This window comes from Delphinapterus leucas, chromosome 3 (genome assembly GCF_059928025.1).
Source record: "Delphinapterus leucas isolate spDelLeu-1000000601 "Yukka" chromosome 3, BTC_Dleu_Yukka2, whole genome shotgun sequence".
Lineage (NCBI taxonomy): Eukaryota > Metazoa > Chordata > Mammalia > Artiodactyla > Monodontidae > Delphinapterus > Delphinapterus leucas.
The window spans coordinates 74,444,837-74,463,265 of NC_143131.1; the positions used below are offsets into that span (position 1 = coordinate 74,444,837).

General features: G+C 40.4%; 1 protein-coding gene across 1 annotated transcript in view; it reads left to right on the forward strand.

The window, feature by feature from the left end:
• The window catches only part of LOC149749589 (adhesion G protein-coupled receptor V1-like), a 56,639-nt gene extending 40,173 nt beyond the window's left edge, over positions 1-16,466 (forward strand). Inside the window, exons 2-4 of the mRNA XM_089909111.1 lie at positions 3,808-3,999; positions 6,385-6,562; positions 16,007-16,466. Coding sequence (XP_089765237.1) covers positions 3,862-3,999; positions 6,385-6,562; positions 16,007-16,125 — 435 coding nt within the window. The 5' untranslated portion in view covers positions 3,808-3,861 and the 3' untranslated portion in view covers positions 16,126-16,466. The remainder of the gene's footprint in view (positions 1-3,807; positions 4,000-6,384; positions 6,563-16,006) is intronic.
• Positions 16,467-18,429: the final 1,963 nt, after the last annotated feature.

Consider the following 18,429-nt stretch of genomic DNA (forward strand, 5'->3'; position numbering starts at 1 on the left):
CGTTATCCTGTTGGAAGATTATGCGTTTTCTGTTAACTAATTCTGGAGGCTTTTCGTCAGGTGCCGCTTTCAGTTGGTCTAATTGGGAGTGGTACTTTTTGGAATTAATCATTTGGTTTTCCGGAAGGAGCTCATAATAGAGGACTCCCTTCCAATCCCACCATATACACAACATCACCTTCTTTGGATGAAGAACAGCCTTTGGTGTGGTTGGTGGTAGTTCACTTCCCTTGCCCCACAGTCTCTTCCGTTCCGCATTGCCGTACAGTATCCACTTTTCATCGCCCATCACAATTTGTTTTAAAAACGGAATGTTTTCATTACGTTTCAGTACAGAATCGCATGTGGAAATATGGTCAAGAAGGTTTTTTCCGTTTAACTTGTGTGGAATCCAAACATCAAAGAGATTCACATAACCAAGCTGGTGCAAATGGTTTTCAGCGCTTTTTATCAGATATATTTTAATATCTAGACTGATTCAATTCTTTGTGTTTCAATTCTTTGTGAGACACGATCACCAGCATATTTTTATCACATATAATAACTCTTTGCCAGAATCTAAAATAAATATTAGAAATAGAGGCCATGTGGAGTCAATATGTCAGGTTGCTGAACACATCAGGTCAGGATTGCTGAGAGCTCTTGCTGTGTGGGTGTGTCCATGCTCACTGTTCTGTCACACTAGCTCCAACTGGCTGTGCATGCAGGCCAGCATTCAGAATGCAGACAAAATAATGAACTAATATTTCACTTTATTTAGAGACATAAAATTAAAGGAATGAGCCTGGGCAGCTCATTTGATAGTTTAACCACTTTTCTGTAACCTGAAGAAATTATGGGATGGGAGAGGCAGAGACAAAAAAGACTGCTGCCTAAGACTGTGCCTTTAGTTATAGTTTGATACCTGGTTTAACCCTCCTCTGAGATCTTTTTACAAGTCCTGCGAAGCTTAACTATTCTTACTTAAGGGCTGTATCTTAGTCCTCAGAGGGGATACTCAGATCAGTATGAAGCCCTGAGACTTCACTTCCTTCAGAGATAGGCAGCTTAATCAGCTTCCCATTTTACCCACTCCTCTGCCATCACTTCTCGGGTAAATTTGGCAAATGGCAATGTTGATTCTTTCCCACCTCATATGGAACCAACATAATTTTTTGAGATAGGCAGCCAAAACCTTCTGTACTTATTGGCTCCTTCAGATGTTAAGAGTATTTATTAACTCCTTTAGAACATTTTGGTCTCGTTTGTGTCTCTGCTAATAAGTGTAAATTCCTGAATCAAAAGGAATCCAAGTTTGGCCAATCCAGATACAATCTAACTAAAGACTTTTGAAAGCATTTTTCATCATTGTAAGTAGGAGACCCAACAAAATAATCAAAACAGCAATGCACAGAAAGAATTTCCTTCTCTGTAAGCTTTCACTAAATAAGGAAAAGGAAGGACAGATGAATTATATACGTCCTGCTTCTGGAACAGTTAACCTATTATTTTGTAGGATATTGTTGTCTTTGTGAGCAACTTGGGAGTAGCAGCCAATGTTCTATCCTTGCATCTCATTATCTGGCAGTGCACATAGGGGTGGTCTGCAGATTGGATTGAATAATTGAGATTCTAGATTCTCTCTTAAAATCCTTTCACGCAACATCATACAAAGGAGAGCCTGAGATTTAACATACAGCGTTTGGAGTAGGGACTTGTTTTTACTGTGAGGTCAGAAACCTCCACAGCTGAGTACTTTGGATAATGAAGGTCCTTTTTCTATATTCGCCCAGCCTGGGCTGGGCACAGGCAAATGTCATACAATCTGCGTTTAAACATTCTTTTCTTTCCATTTTAACAGTGTTTATGTTTCCTGGCACACATCTAAAAGATTCAGAATATTTACTGTATATGTAAATATGCTTTTAAGGAAAAAAAAACATGCAGTTTTCACATGCAAGTTGTTTTCAGCAGACAGTTCCTTCTCTGAAACACAAAAGACTAGATATAAAAACAAACAAGAGAGAAGTGCTGTTTTAACAAATGGATCTTTGGAGATGGATTTTTAGGACTCTTTTTTTTTTCCTGATCCAGCTTTTACCTTATCACTTAGTAACGCTAAGAGAAATCCTAAAATATGTGACATTCTCACAGTTTTTAAGGCTGACAGTTTAATTTTTTTCCTGTTTTGTCTGTGGCCAATATAATTAGGTCATACCCATGTGAAAAATTACTTGTACAAGAAAAATTTTGGATGTGTATGTTTTCAGGAATATTTGTTTCTGCTAATGTACATGACATCATTTGTATGTGAAAGTAATTCACTTACCCTACGTAATTTAGAATATTAATGTTGTTTCCAAAAAACCAAAACGAGCCCAATTCAAAAGGAAATGAATGTTTCTGTTACTAATTTTATATCGTGGTTAGAGTAATTACATTTTAAAATATTTTTAGCAGGTAAACCACTGATTTTAAAACATATTTGTTAATTACATAGACTGGATGCCAACTCAGGAAGGGGTCATTCCAGTAGAATGAGGAGAAAGGCCTAATTTATAACAATATTCCAGAAATGGCAACAGAGATCAAATGCTAGCATTCCTACCTTGCAGACTGTCCTCTAATTTCATTTTACATTAAAAGTTAGTTGTAATTCTTGTGCCTTGAGGATTTTCTAATAGACTTTTTACTATTTATACCAGCAGATACAAGTTTTAAGCCCACAATATTGTTTGCTTTACTGCTTCTACACTGCCAGAAATATTAGGAGATATGGGAGAATGCAAACTTAAAAAAAAATGACCATACTTATTTGTGTTTTATGAAGATCTTGACATTAACTCCTTTTTTTCTTTAACAAGCTGAGTGTCTTGCTTTCATTTTTGTGGATTAATTTAAGAATTTTAGTAATTAAGGGGATTCCTATTTGCTTCCAAAACTTAAACACCAGGATTAACAGACACAAAAGTCACAATTTAACATATTTTATTGGCTGAGTGTAAAGGTCAAAATTACCAAGCTTTGTAGAAGCACCATTAGAAGTATACAGTAGATCCCTTGTAGAAATCATGAAGGAAAGCCAGTGTAGGCAGCGTCTGGAACACAATTGTAAAATGTGAGTTGCTGTCTGTGACGGAAGCAGAGCAATTGTCAAGAGTTTGACTAGGTTGCAAAAGAATTTAAAGGGCCTGCAGATGTTTAAGAATGCACAAGATAGCTTTGTCATTCTCATGTAACGTTTGCTGAGAAGCAAGGCATGCTAAATATTAAGCAATCCATACAGAGTCCCTACCCAGCGATTTTATTTCCAACTGAGATAAGTAGGTGAGATATTTAAACAGAATTAGAAGGCTTAATTAGTGCTGCCCTTCCCTGAGTCGCCAAGGTGGCTGGAGCATTACTCCCCATTTTGCTAAGAAAAAAAAATGAGATTAAGTGAGATAGGTGGGAAAAGACAGTAATTTTTCAGAAGGCAGGAGGTTTGCCCTCTAAAACAAAATGTACACAGCTAATCAGATATACTTCTGCAATTCTGTTTTCATGTATTCGTAGAGCTAGATTCAGAGTTACTGATGTTCTAACCAAGAAAAAAAAAATGACTTCTAAGTGAGAGAGCAGTTTTCTCAAATGACACTGAAGAACTTTTGTGACATTCAGAAATTTACAGTGGCCTGTTGGTAGACTTCGAACATGTTCTATCATTCCCAGCTTTGGGTAGCATTTGGAGAACACTTGTAGAAAATCAGCTATGCTTACAATCATGTTTATTCTTTAGCTATGGTAGCAGGACTTCCTTTAATATGCTAGTGTTCTCTTCTTTTGCAGGGACTGTACGTTTTTGTGGTTTATTTCATTCTGCACAACCAGACGTGTTGCCCTATGAAGGCCAGTTACACAGTGGAAATGAATGGGCACCCAGGACCCAGCACAGCCTTCTTCACACCCGGGAGTGGAATGCCTCCTGTTGGAGGGGAGATCAGCAAGTCTACCCAGAATCTGATCAGTGCTATGGAGGAGGTGCCTGCCCTTGACCTTTCTCCTTCTCTGTTTCTCTCTCTCACTCTTTGATATACAACCTTTCCATTTTATGGAGTACAAGTTAAATGGTGCCATGTAACTTTTAAATCCTTTTCCTACTGACATTGTCTGATCTCTGGTATTTGCTGTGCTCACCATGGTATCATGTCTGTTATCTAATTCTTTTTCCTCCTTGCTTTGTGAGCTGTATTAACCAGCAGTTTGTACCGGGAAATCAGAGTTCTTTCTTCAAAAGCTTCCTAATTGGTTACGGCAGTGACTGAATCTGCTTCAGAAATGGTTTTTCAAATACTGTTTCTTCCTGAAAATATTTTCACAGCTCTCTTCCTTTACTCATGCCAATCCACTACTTCAATCCCAACAAACAAATAAACCTCCCAATGTTCTCCCTCCACGTCATTTTGGGTTCTTGTGTCTAAATCACATTGCCACCAACCTCTCAGTAGTGCCACCCATAGCATTGGTACCACTGCTTGTATTTTGAAACATACCTGAAGACATTTGTCCAGGAAGAGATGGTAAACAGGTCCCTGACAATTTCTGTAGTGCCTGAGATGTGCTTGCCTACCATTCCTTACACAGCCCATGTTAGTGTCTCTGTATTAAGGAGCCAAGGGGAACAGTATTTGTGTTTGCATCCTGAAAAATGGCAGGAAATCAAAGTGCATATGTCTGAAAAGAAAACAGTTTATAGATAGTTAAGTAGGTAAATAGATAATCTACCTGCTCAGTGATGTTTTTTTTATCTTCCATGTTAATTTAGAAAGTAATTTTATCATGTCAGGCGAAAATTAAGGTAAGTGATCACAAATAAAATACCATATTTAAAAATCTTGATATGTGTTTAGTACCCTGAAGGGTTCAGCAATCTAGTACCATTTCTATATCCCATAAGCTCTTAAAACTGAATTATTTTCACATCCCAGGTAATAACAATAGAAACAGATATTTTTAAGATCAGCAGTGTGGGAGTAAATCTTCAAAATAATGGTTTTTGTCTCTTTACTTGGCTACCCTAGCATTTGTCTAGATCGAGACTATACATTAGCCATTAGCCATGTATGTCTGTTTAAATTTAAACTAGCCACAATTAAATAACAATAAAAATTCACTTCATCAGGGCTTCCCTGGTGGCGCAGTGGTTGAGAGTCTGCCTGCCGATGCAGGGGACACGGGATCGTGCCCCGGTGCGGGAAGATCCCACATGCCGCGGAGCGGCTGGGCCCGTGAGCCATGGCCGCTGAGCCTGCGCGTCTGGAGCCTGTGCTCCGTAACGGGAGAGGCCACAACAGTGAGAGGCCCGCGTACCGCAAAAAAAAAAAAAAAAATTCACTTCATCAGTCACCCTGGCCACATTCTAGTGTTCCATAGCCACATATATCTGGTAGCTACCATAATGGAGAACAAATATCTAAAACATTTGTGGCATCGCAGTGCTATACTGAACTGTATTGAACCATCACTGTGTTGAACAGTGGTAGTCCAGATGTTCCACTTCTTCGTAAAATCCTTTAAGGTTTCATGTTATCTCAAATTTATTTCTCCAGCACTCAAATCATTTTTCTCAGTGCGAGGCATCCCCGCAGTGTCTCAGAGAACCTTATATTGGGAGGCAGCAGCTGTGACAGTTCAGTTCCTGGCCTGAGCCACTACTTAAATGTTCACTGGGGGTGGAGCGCAGTGGCATACCCTAAAGTGTGCTCTGCATTCCTCAGCGGCTTAGAATTGGCCTTGATCCAGCTGTCAGTGAGGCACTGGCAGAGACATTCCAGAAAGCCACGCAGAGAAGGGAAAGCATTAGGAAAGGAAAGATTAAGGGGTGTTTACCAGTAACCACAAGGGAAGCAAATACATTTACTCATTTCAAGATAGAACTATCTTTTTAATCATTTAATTTTTAAAAAGGAGGACTTTAGCATTCTATCAAAGAGCTTTTCTTTTCAATTCAGTATATCCTCATAGATAGCTACTATACTTAAAATTATATGTTGTATCTTAAAGATTTAGGAGGGTTCTCCAGTTCTTATATTTTTAACAGCTTTCTTTGCACATATTCTATGAAAAAATTTAACGTGTTGATTGGGTTAAAAAATAATTCTCTTCTTCCACGCATGACAGCTTAGAAATCTACAAGTAATCCTCGTAGAGAAATTGTTTAGCATCACCAGATTAGACTGTCTCATGGAGAGACATACTTTTCTAAGGAACAAAGGTAGAATTAAAGGTCAATTCTAAACAGTTCAACAGCCCTTTCACTTAGTCTTTGTAATGAGATGCAGAGATAAATAGCTCATATAGATTTCAGGGTAAGTATATATGTACTCATATTATGGTTTCCTTTTCTCCCAACCCCAACCCAAAAAGGTGCCACCTGACTGGGAGAGAGCATCCTTCCGACAAGCCAGCCAGGCCAGCCCTGACTTAAAGCCAAGCCCACAGAATGGCGCCACGTTCCCTTCCTCTGGAGGATATGGCCAGGGATCACTAATAGCCGATGAGGAGTCGCAGGAGTTTGATGACTTGATATTTGCATTAAAAACTGGTATGTGAACCCGCAGACCCCATTGGAAGTAGGCACCCTTGCTATGCTACAATTTGTATCTTCTTCCCATGAAGTTGCAAAAGTACAATCAGTCACCCGTACCACATCCCAATTCTCATGACCCATTCCTAATCCCAGCCGAATTCTAGGATATTTTGTTCTTGGCACCAAATATGAGACAACCTAAAAATAATTGACAATTTGCTTTAAGAAAAAGGAATACTCTAACCAGATGTAAATCTCTCTGCACTGGAATCTTGCTAGAACACCAAGATACTGCTGAGTCATAAGAATCTGGTAGTGATCTCCCTGAGAGAGTTTTGCCTCTGACCTACCAAAGAGAATTTCTTATGGAGTATCTTTGGAGCAGAAACTTTCAAAGGCAACATAATGGGCCTCATATAGTTCTACAGTTTTCAAAGTGCCATCATATATATAGTATTTCATTGGCTCTTCCTATATGTTCAACTCCACTCAACCTGTGACCCCGATGGAGAGTTGTTTTCAAATCAAATATGCAACTTTTTTCTTTTCTTTTTTCCCTCAGAAAAATGTTGAACTGTCACTGTTAGAAAAAGTTCAGTGAAATTTTTCATTTCTAGATGTACAAACATGCAAGAAGATGTGTCCGTGCTCAGATGAACCTATTGAAATAGTTATTCAAAAGTGCATGCTACTATATATATTCCCATGTCAGATCAGTGCTTGGCAGTTGGTAAACCTTTTGTAGATGTTGTTGGAGAATGAATGAATGAATTCATTTCATGAATGAGTGGAAGAAAAATGAAACTTGAGTTTGCTTGGAGGAGTTTGCTTGGAGGAGTAGACATTAGATAAACATGACATAAAGAAGAGTAAAATAAGTAGTGGAAAGAGTTATTAATTATTGAGAATTCAAGGAAAATTTTTTAAAAACCTGCTCAGTTGATTCTTGAAGATATATAAAGCTTAAGTAAGTAAAGAGTGGAAGAAAAGCATTGCAGACTGAGGGAATAGAATTAGCCAAAGCCCAGGGCTGCAGGTGCATGACCTGCTTGGGGAGAAGAAGCATGCAGTGTGGCTGGGATGGAGGGTGAGTAAAGCCAGGCAGCAGGAGAAAAGCCCAGAAAGTAATTTACCTACATTGTTAATAAGTTACTGTAGTTCCTCCACTGGGTTTCAGCAAGCACCCTCCTTGGGATATTCCTAGACATCCTTGGTGAAAGGATCCCCTGACCAAGTATATTTGGGAAACTGCAGAGATTCACAATTCACTTGAGCATTTTAGCAGCTCTAAAAAGTCCTAGAGTAAAGAAAACCACTTCACTTAATTTAACTTGGGGCTTCCAGAATACATTTAGTGATAGATTCATTTGGGGGAGCAGAAGACTTCCTGATACCCTGCATAATATTAAAATGCTCTTCAGATGCCATGCTAAGGGATGGGATTTTTATAGAACTCAGTGAGCCATCGAGGTTTTTGAGGAGAGGCACAACATGTTCCCACTGGTTTTGAGGCAAAATAACTCTTAGGGAAGTCTGAAGAATAAATTTAGAAGCAAAATCAGAAAGGCTGAGAGGTGTTTACCATGGTCCCAGGGAATAAGGTTTAGACCTCAAATCTGGTGAGTGGAAAGAAAAAGGACAAGAAGAATGCTGAGGAAACACTGAGAGGACAGTCACCAAAGGCTCATGCTTCTCACCTAGGTGACTGAGGGATCATACATAGAGCATTTGCTTGTTTATTTGTTTTCAAGGGGAAACTGATGAGTTCAGACTTGGATAATTTGATCATTCTGCCTGGTGGCTCTTCAATAGTCAAGTTGGGATCTTTGGCGAGGGATCGGGGTTGGAAGTAATGGTCTGAAAGGCATCATGCAGAGATTACATTTGAAGCTGTGGGGATGAATAAGTTTAGTCTGGAAGAGTGGAAGCTAAGAGATGAGAAGAAAAGAAGTGAGGGAGGGAGAGGGAAGAAGGGAAAACACGAGAAAGGAAAAGGAACAAGAAGAACATCTAAGATGATACCTACGTTTAAGCGTAAATAGAAGAGGGTCCCACAGAGGACATTGTAGCATGGTCAGCACGAAAACTAGAGAGAAGAGTTTCATGAAGGAGGAAGGAACAACTGTATGAAATGTCCATTCGAGCTAGGACTGAAAGGGGGCTTTCAGATTACAGATAGTTCCCAGGGTAGATTATGTCCCCAGCGCTGCAATGCAGTCAGTTGATGTTACAGCGCTGGAAGCATAAAATGAATTCTTGCAACGTAATTAAATTAGATCTGGGTCCTATATATATATAACAAGTACTAAATGCATTCCATTCCGGAATGTATGGAATGACTGACTTACTTATAGACTGAGTTTAGCATTCCTTAGAGTTCACTAAACTCTTTAGGAAGTAAATACTTTAAAAGACCACAATAGCAGTCTCTAACACTGGCCCCCTCTAATTTTAGAAAAGGTACGATAATAATCAAGTTCCACCCCCTAGATGCTTTCCATCATACAATATGGTCAAATCAAAGGAGCAGTCCACCTGCCACTCCATCCACAGTGGAATTCACAATTGATACATAGGCCTGATGTGGACCAACAGGGAGTTTTATTTGAGCTTCATTGCACTTTAACAATTTTTTGTGGCAAAATTTTAAAATTTAGAGATATCCCATAAAAATCCAGAATATCTTAAAAAAAAAAAAATCTACCAATAGAGTGCTTAAAATCTAACACAACACTGCTTGATTGGAGCTGAGTAATGGCTGCCCCTTTAGACAGGACATGAGCTCTTCAGTTTGTCCAGTGCCCACCAGACCTGTGTCAATGATTTATGTGAGCCTCCCTGGCACCTGTGATGTTTGAGTTTGCAAACCTTGACCTATCTCAGGTCCACCTTAACTGCGGGCCACTCCAAGTCAACTACTGGGAACAGTGGGACTTCCAAGTCTTTTTCATTTGAACCCTAAACAACTTTGAAAAGTTATGTTACCCTTTGCATATATCTAAATAAACATCCAAAGGTTTTCATAAGTTTAAATAGAATCAAACAATGTCATTTCTATTGTATTATAAATTTTAGGGTTTAAGGGCCTAAGTACCAGAGCAATTTGATACTCACTGCTATTCATTTTATTTTCAATATGTACAAGAAAGCTTTTCTTTTACATTTGGGGATTTTACACTATTCTCTTTTCTCTTTGAACTTGTATTACCATTCTACTCCCGACACAGAATTTTATCCTAATGTAATATATTTTATGTTTGAAATTCATTTAACTGGTATAAAATAGAAGCCCTTGTCCCAAAGCCAGTCATGGACTTGCTTTTCCATTTGAATTTTAGCCATATTGAATTCCTTAAAGCAAAAAAAAAAAAAAAAAAAGGACACAAAGGAAAACACTTGACCTTTTTTCATTTTTAAAATAAATTATCTTTCTATGAGAAATTCACATTTCACTCTAAAAAGAGGACATCATATCTTTCAATTAGTTGTTCTTGAAATGCATCAGCCTCTCCACAGGCAAATGAGACACTCAGTTCTAGACTAGTGATGCCATGGTTATTATTAGTTATTTTAATAGAACTTTCCGATGTATCATCAGTGTCCCCAACCAGGACTGTGGGAGAATGAGAACAGCCACCCTGGGACAGCCTCCATTTAGGGAGGAGGAGAAGGTAGAGAGCTAACTAGAACAGATTCAGCCTACACAGAGTGTGAGTCCAGGATGGAGGGGCATGTACTCTATTTACATCCCTAACAAGAAGTGTTTTGAGTACTGGCATTTTTATGTTGATCCAAAGCTGACAAGACTCTAGAAAATGTCAAACTGGGAGCCTGTTGGGCTTAGAAACAGGGTGTTTTTCCACAGGGGCTTCTCCCAGAGGGACTAATCTGATTCTCCATCATCCTTAGTCCCTTAACTTCCTTATTTTACCTCGGACCAATGACACTAAAGTCATGGTAAACGTTTCCCTACTGGAAACGTTTTGCTTGTTTTTTTGTTTTGTTTTTTTTATCTTTGGCTGCGTTGGGTCTTCATTGCTGTGCACGGGCTTACTGTAGTTGTGGCGAGTGGGGACTACTCTTCGTTGCAGTACACAGGCTTCTCACTGCAGTGGCTTCTCTTGTTGTGGCACGTGGGCTCAGTAGTTGTAGCTCGTGGGCTCTAGAGCGCAGGCTCAGCAGCTGTGGTGCACGGGCTTAGTTGCTCTGTGGCATGTGGGATCCTCCTGGACCAGCGCTCGAACCTGTGTCCCCTGCATCGGCAGGCGGATTCCTAACCACTGTGCCACCAGGGAAGCCCAAATTTGGAAAGATTTTGATTTTTTTTTTCCTCAGAAGAAGATTGAAGAAGTATGACCTTTGTATCATTGCCGCATTTTAAAAGGCCATAGAAAATAAGAATGGGCTCAGAGAGGGTTCAGAGAGCTCTGTGTTGGAATCCTAGCTCTGCAGTCTACTACCTGTGTGACTTTCAGTAAGGAACTCAACCTTTCAGTTCCTCGTTTATCAAATAAATGTTCTTTTTTAAAAATTTTATTTATTTAATTTATTTATTTTTGGCTGCATTGGGTCTTTGTTGCTGCACGCAGGCTTTCTCTAGTTGCGGCGAGCGGGGTCCACTATTCCTTGCAGCGTGTGGGCTTCTCATTGCAGTGGCTTCTCTTGTTTGCGGAGCACAGGTTCGAGGAGCACGGGCTTCAGTAGTTGTGGCATGCAGGCTCAGTAGTTGTGGTGCATGGGCTTAGTTGCTCTGCAGCATGTGGGATCTTCCCGGACCAGGGCTCGAACCCGTGTCCCCTGCATTGGCAGGTGGATTCCTAACCACTGTGCCACCAGGGAAGCTCATCAAATAAGTGTTCTTATTGTAAGTTTTCATGAAGTTTGGAGATTGTCTATGTGAAAAATCTACCAGTGTCTGGCAGAATTTAAATTCAGTATGTGGTATAAATTATTTGTTGGGTTCGATTTGTTGTTATGTTTAAAAACAGTTTTAACTATTCATAATGTGTTCTGTAACACCTGGGTGTTCACTGCACCATAACTATTGAGTGAGGGAGGTTCGTGCTTGAATGTGTGCCAAGGAGTTTGAAATTTATTCTATAGACAAATATGAACACGTGAAACCTGTGGGACAAAGAAGTCACACGAATAGAGCTGCCCCCATAAGAGGCTGTAGGATGTAAAAGACAACACCCTACGTCTGGGGTCAGAAGTCCAGTTGGGGGACTTCCCTGGTGGTCCAGTGGTAAAGAATCTGCCTTCCAATGCAGGGGACACGGGTTCGATCCCTGGTCAGGGAACTAAGATCCCACATGCCGCGGGGCAATTAAGCCCACGTGCCACAACTACGCTCGCGCCTCAACTAGAGCCCACGTGCCACAGACTACAGAGCCCACGTGCCCTGGAGCCCACGCCACAACTACAGAGAGGGAACCCGCATGCCACAACTACAGAGGAGCCCACGCACCATAAGGAAGAGCCCGCACCACAACGAAAGATCCCGCATGCCTCAGTGAAGACCCTGCATGCCTCAACTAGGACCCGACGCAGCCAAACAAAGAAAATTTTTTAAAATAAATTAAAAAAGCAAAGAAGTCCAGTTGGATATCTTCATTCTGTGACTTCCCTGCTGTGTGACGTGGGCAACTCAGTGAACACCTCTGATCCCCATTCAGTCCCTATGTCTGTAAAACAGGACTAATAATCATGCTTTCCTAATTAAAGCATGTTTGAAATGTTGAGGAAAGGAGAGACTCTAGATGAATGTGAACTATTACTTGTAGTTCCTTTGACATTGCCCGTTCAGTCTACCAAGGGGGAGAGTTAACTGTTATCACAGTTGCTGGATTTTTCGGCTTAAAATTTAAGCATGAAAATACCTTGCAGAAAATCAGGATACTTACTGCCAAATACCTTCCTAGACCATTGAATGAATTACAAAGAGACAAGAAACCTGGGCTGTGTTCCCAGTTCTGCCGTGTTATACTTGTATGTAGAATGTGTCCTTTCTGAGTCTCAGCAAGGGATTAGGATTTGGGTATTGTTTATTTATATCAACTGGGAGGAAATAGAAAAGGAGGACGAGGTGGATCATACAGATGTGGTGACTCAGGGAAGGCTATATCTAGAACTTGCTGACATCTTCCAGGGCTCTGGGCTACTGAACAAGCTGGTGACACCCAGTCGCTTGTAAAGCTGCACCCCACGTTGGACCTTCCAGCCCAGTGTGCTTCGTCCCTCACAGTCTGCTCAGCAGGCTCTTAGTTCAGAACGTCTAGTGTGCTTTGCCCCCATGCTGGGCAGATGCTCATGCATTCCTAGTGGCATTTAGAGCAGGCCAACCTTGAAATCAGAGGACGTTGGTGCTCATTTGTTCATTAAACCCCACTCTTCCCTGGTGCTAATGCTGGGGTCCTCTCTGTTTCTCTGTAGTTGACCCCATATTGGGCAACTCTGTTACTCACCGAGATCAAGCTGCTATAGGCCTCAGGGCCTCAGTCACCTTCTCTTTATAAAATGGCAATATGTCACTGGTCCACTTGGAGGTCCTTCTAAGTCAGACAGTTCCTCTGCTTCCCTGGCAGAGAAACATGGGCCCTTTGTCCTTCAAAGGCAGTGTGGCAAACTCAAATGTTACTCACATGTAGGGCCAAACACCATAACTGATTCAAGAGAGCTGATAAAAACAGTGGCATACCAAAAAGTAGTACCTGGTCCATGTTTTGGTTGTTGTTGTTTTATATAATCCAGAAATACAGGCCCAGTGTTGCCTTGTCTTCTGCTTTTTAAAGAGAAACCCCAAATCTGATTTTTTATTTTAAATGTATTCATTTTTAAATCATGGCAACTAACTAAATTTTTGAATATACATTGTCATTGGTAATATGCTAGTTCTTAGCTGAGGAAAGAGTTCACAGGTGTTTGTCATGTTTTGCTTCATGACTTACATGTACATTATATATAGAGGTACCCTACAATTTATCATCCATACCAGGACAATTCAAGAGAGTAAAAGAGATGTGATTAATAATTTTTTCAGGTATAAACTAGGACTTTTCTTTTCAAATATTGCATCCTCCAGCTCCCTGCTTGAAGGAATAGTGAAAGAAGTATTTGTGAAAGGGTGTGGAAATGGGCCTTGACGGATAGGTAGGAAGACGCTCAGGCTGGATTTACATGGCACTGCAGGACCAGTCAAGAGAAATCACTTTGAGAAAGCTCTCCAATGGGCAAAAGTTGGAATATATCTATCTGGTAAGGTCCAGCCGGGTTAGGAGTATCTTGAAAGGAAAGGCAGAGGGTTCCAGGCTGACGCAGTTGACAATAGGAACTAACGTTTGTTCTTGAGAAGACAGTGGAATGCAGAATGGATCAGAGGAACAGAACAGGCAATAAAAATGGAAGAGGAATTTTCAAGAACTAGGATGCAGAGCATAATTTAATACACTGAGCAAACATTTACTGAACACTCACAGTGTGCTGGGCACTGTCCTATTAGCTAAGAGACATAATCCAATGGGAGAATCTGAAATTTTAAAAGAGAATCATCATGTTTCCAAGGGTAGCAGAGGGGATACTACCTGAGTTGATAATTTATAGGAAGAGTGGAAGCAGCCAAGCTAAAGCGTTGAGGGGGCAGGGAAAGAGCATCCTAGGCAGAAATGCTTGACTAATAACACGGTGGGGAAAGGGAGTGACCAGCAGCTCTAGTGAGACATTAGGCTAGAGAGCAGGCAAGAATCAGGTGGATCGTGCCTTGAAGCTGGGCTGAAGACAAGCCCTCCAGAGGTCAGACCGCAGGAGGAGATGCAAAAGAAAGCAGAATAGCTTTGGAAAGGGTCAACAGGGGACTTCCCTGGTGGCGCAGTGGTTAAGAATCCACCTGCCAATGTAGGGGACCCGTGTTCGAGCCCTGGTCCACGAAGATCCCACATGCTGCGGAGCAGCTAAACCCATGTGCCACAACTACTGAGCCTGCACTCTAGAGCCCGCGAGCCACAACTACTGAGCCTGCACTCTAGAGCCCGTGAGCCACAACTACTGAGCCCACGTGCCACAAATACTGAAGCCCACACACCTAGAGCCTGTGGTCCACAACAAGAGAAGCCACTGCAATGCGAAGCCCGAGCACCACAAGGAAGAGTAGCCCTCGCTCGCCACAACTAGAGGAAGCCTGTGCGCAGCAGCGAAGACCCAACGCAACCAAAAATAAATAAATAAATTTATTTAAAAAAGGAAAGAAAGAAAGAGTCAACAGGTCAGTGGATGAGTGGATGAGATGGGCCAGTGCAGTGTCAGAGAAACAAAGCCAGGAAGTGGGGTTTCAACAGCAGCCTTTAACAGAGAGAGGGTGGGAAGGACAGAGACCCAAAAGAGGGAGGGTTTGGCTAGAAAGAGGTCATTAGTGGGTTCCTGCTTCCATCTCCGAATAGGTTAAGAAGAAGCTAATCCACTATCTTCCCATAGCTACTAACTGCAGAATTGCCTTTCCTACATCTCAGACAGATAGGGAAGTCTCAGCTGCCCAGGCAACTGGTTTTTCACTTCCCTTCTTGTTTGCAGTCTTGTGCCCAGCAGAGGGGGTGGGGCTGGGAACTGTAATCTCTGGTGATTCAGCCAACAGCACACCCTGTGACCACATCCCTAGTCTGTGTGTGTGTGTGTGTGTGTGTGTGTGTGTGTGTGCATGAGAGAGAGAGTGTGTGTGTGTGTTTATGTGTTCCTCTGCACATTACAGAAGAAAACAACAAGGTGTTAGTCTAACATAGTGTCAAGTTTTCTGAATTATTCTGAGTTGTGAAAAAAATAGTAAACAGTGGAGCGTCCTCAAAACAGAGATTCCAGGCGCTATCTTCAGTTAACAGCTAGCTTTGTGGGATTCTTGTGCGGATCTGTTTTGGCACTGTGTTACATAATTATTTTTATCTTAGGAGCAGATCTGAGTCATTGAGAGCCAGTGTCTTCTGGGCACTGATATGATACCAGGTGTTGTCAATGCACAGTTTTCTTCTCGGATCCCTGCCACACTGAGTCTCAGCTGAAGGACTTACTAGGTTTGGTACATGTAGAGTTGGAGGTTATACGTTTTCTAACAGCAAATCCTACCCCCCTGCTGAAAAATTCTAATAACTTGCCTGATCTTTTTTATTTTAGTAATCCCCCAATTAAGAAATGCTATTCTTTGGAGCAAGTTATACCTGTCAACCATGTAGAAACAGAAAAAAAGATTGAGAAGCCAAATTCATGTCTTTAGAAATTAATTTGTACTTATAAAAACTACCAAAAGGAATTTAAAATACAGTTTTATAATTGCTAGGTATTAATAATATTTATTCTAAATGTATAGCTCACTTTTTACTAATATAATAGAAGTAAACGTGTGTTGACTTACTGTAACTTGACCATTAATTTGCTGGACTAATAGTTGGGCGTTTTGTGTTTATTCTTTTTCTATTGCAGGAGCTGGTATCAGTGTCAGTGATAATGAATCTGGTCAAGGCAGCCAGGAGGGAGGCACCTTGACTGACTCCCAGATCGTAGAACTCAGAAGGATCCCCATCGCCGACACCCACCTCTAGCACCTCAGTAACCATTAGAATGAGGGTACTTCCCTGTTTGTATTGGCTCTGTGCTAAAACTTTCTAAGTACATGTAGCCGTATAATAGGACTCTGTGAATTGTACTGGATGACTAACCCAGAGGTGATTGTTGTGTTTGGAATATAAATTACTTATCTTTGTGCAACCTGAAAATTAACTGCTATAATGAAAGACTGGATTGATTTGTATCAGTTAATAGGATTGACATGTCAGTTAATAGAATGTACATATTCCAAGAGTATTAGTTGTTTTTTAATGATGCTACATGGCTAACATTGTTTAATAAAAGTAATAACAATCAATAAAAACCATAGAATCCATTTGGCATGACCCAGGCTCATTATTTATGAGGAAATATTGTGCCTGAGCAAAGAAACAAACTCTATCTAGATGATGTCCAGCACCCCATTTCTTCCCGCATTGATACAGGTGATCCAGATTTAAGACTTCACCTTCATTCCTAAAAACCATAAAATGTATTGTCTGTTGATTTTGTACCTGAGTGTCGACGGAGTACTGTAGTTTACATAGTCTTTCATCAAAAGTATGTATTTCTGCTCATTATAAAATTAGGGATCTGGGGCTTCCCTGGTGGCGCAGTGGTTGAGAGTCCGCCTGCCGATGCAGGGCACACGGGTTCGTGCCCCGGTCCGGGAAGATCCCACATGCTGCGGAGTGGCTGGGCCCGTGAGCCATGGCCGCTGAGCCTGCGCGTCCGGAGCCTGTGCTCCGCAACGGGAGAGGCCACAGCAGTGAGAGGCCCGCGTACCGCAAAAAAAAAAAAAAATTAAAAACAAATTAAAAAAAGAAATTAGGGATCTGAACATTTTCCAGAATGAATGTTCTGTTCCCAGTTAAAAATAACTCCATCAAGCATTTTAGTACAGCTAAGAAGAGGATCATCCAAACAGTGCAGAGTTTGTTTGGGAGAAATATTTCTTGGTTTGGATTTTTCAGTCTTTGTCTTGGAATGAGCAATCAGCAAGTCTGTCCTAGAACAAACCCTATTATGTTCAAGATGATTTCATTGACTATGGTTCCAGAGGAATCATTAAGAACAGAACAAGTTTGTTCTAAGAAAGCCTTTTTGACCTTTTATTTTTGAATTCCTAAGTATTTGGGGGAAAATCAGTAGTCATTTCAAGAAAAAATTTAAAAATTGAAAAAAAATCTGCCTAAGGGAAAATTTTGTTCTATTAATCATTTCACTTAAAACCATAATTAAAACACCCAAGTGTTCTATCATCACTGTGAAGCATGGCTTTATTTTTTATAAAATAAGGTGGCATTACTGATCTTGATGAATTATAAAATGACTCTCCTTTCTTCTTCCTGTTGGTCGTCCCCTACTTCCATCTCCTCGTATATTAAGCTTTGATCAGTGACTTTTTAGGTAGGAAACAGAAGCTGCACAACAAAATCAAACAGCCTAAAAGACAAAGGCAGCATCATTGGCAGAGTTATAATCCTTTTTAGGAAGTTTAGAAATGGTGCTAATAAGATTGAATTTACGTTACATGACAAATAAGTTAGTGTCTCTCTCAACCTACAGCATTGTACTGTAGTCTCTTCCAAAATAAGAAGCAATTGATGGAATTGGTTATAAAATAAAAATTTAACATGAAAATTTTGAAATTGGTAATAAGCATTTTTAAATTGTTAATAGGTTTTAATGAATTTGAGGCTAAGATAATGATTACAGAAATGTGAGATTTCATGGTGTGGAATCCATGAGTCATAATTACTATAACATTTTTTTTGCAGATACCTCGATTCCTATTTGTCACTTAAGGTAAAGTTATTATCAGCATTTTTAAAGTGCCTAAATGGATTATAACTACACCATAATGAATTCTCTAACAAAGACAATTGTCAATAGCTATTTTCATTTCTACGTGTTGTCAGAATTTGGGAAAATCTGGCCAAAAACATGACCAATCACAGACACCTTTCTTACTTCAGCTTACTGAATTTCTATTGTTATCCAAAACGCCATCTTGATAAAGAATCAAAAGAAACTCCTGCCACTGATCAGCATGATTCTTTAAACATTAGAAGGAAAGGGCAAGATTTCTAGAAGCTGCAGTGCTAAAACAAATAAGCTTCATATTCCAACAGCAGCAATATTTTGCCATCCGGTTTCCTCTCAATGTAGAGTGAGATGGGACATCAGCCAGGGAAGGATAGTACCAGGTAGGAGGAAGCAGATCAAATCAAAGTCTTAAAAATGAGAACTCGAAGACTAGAACTAAAACACTTTGTGATCTTTCTTTTTCAGGAGGT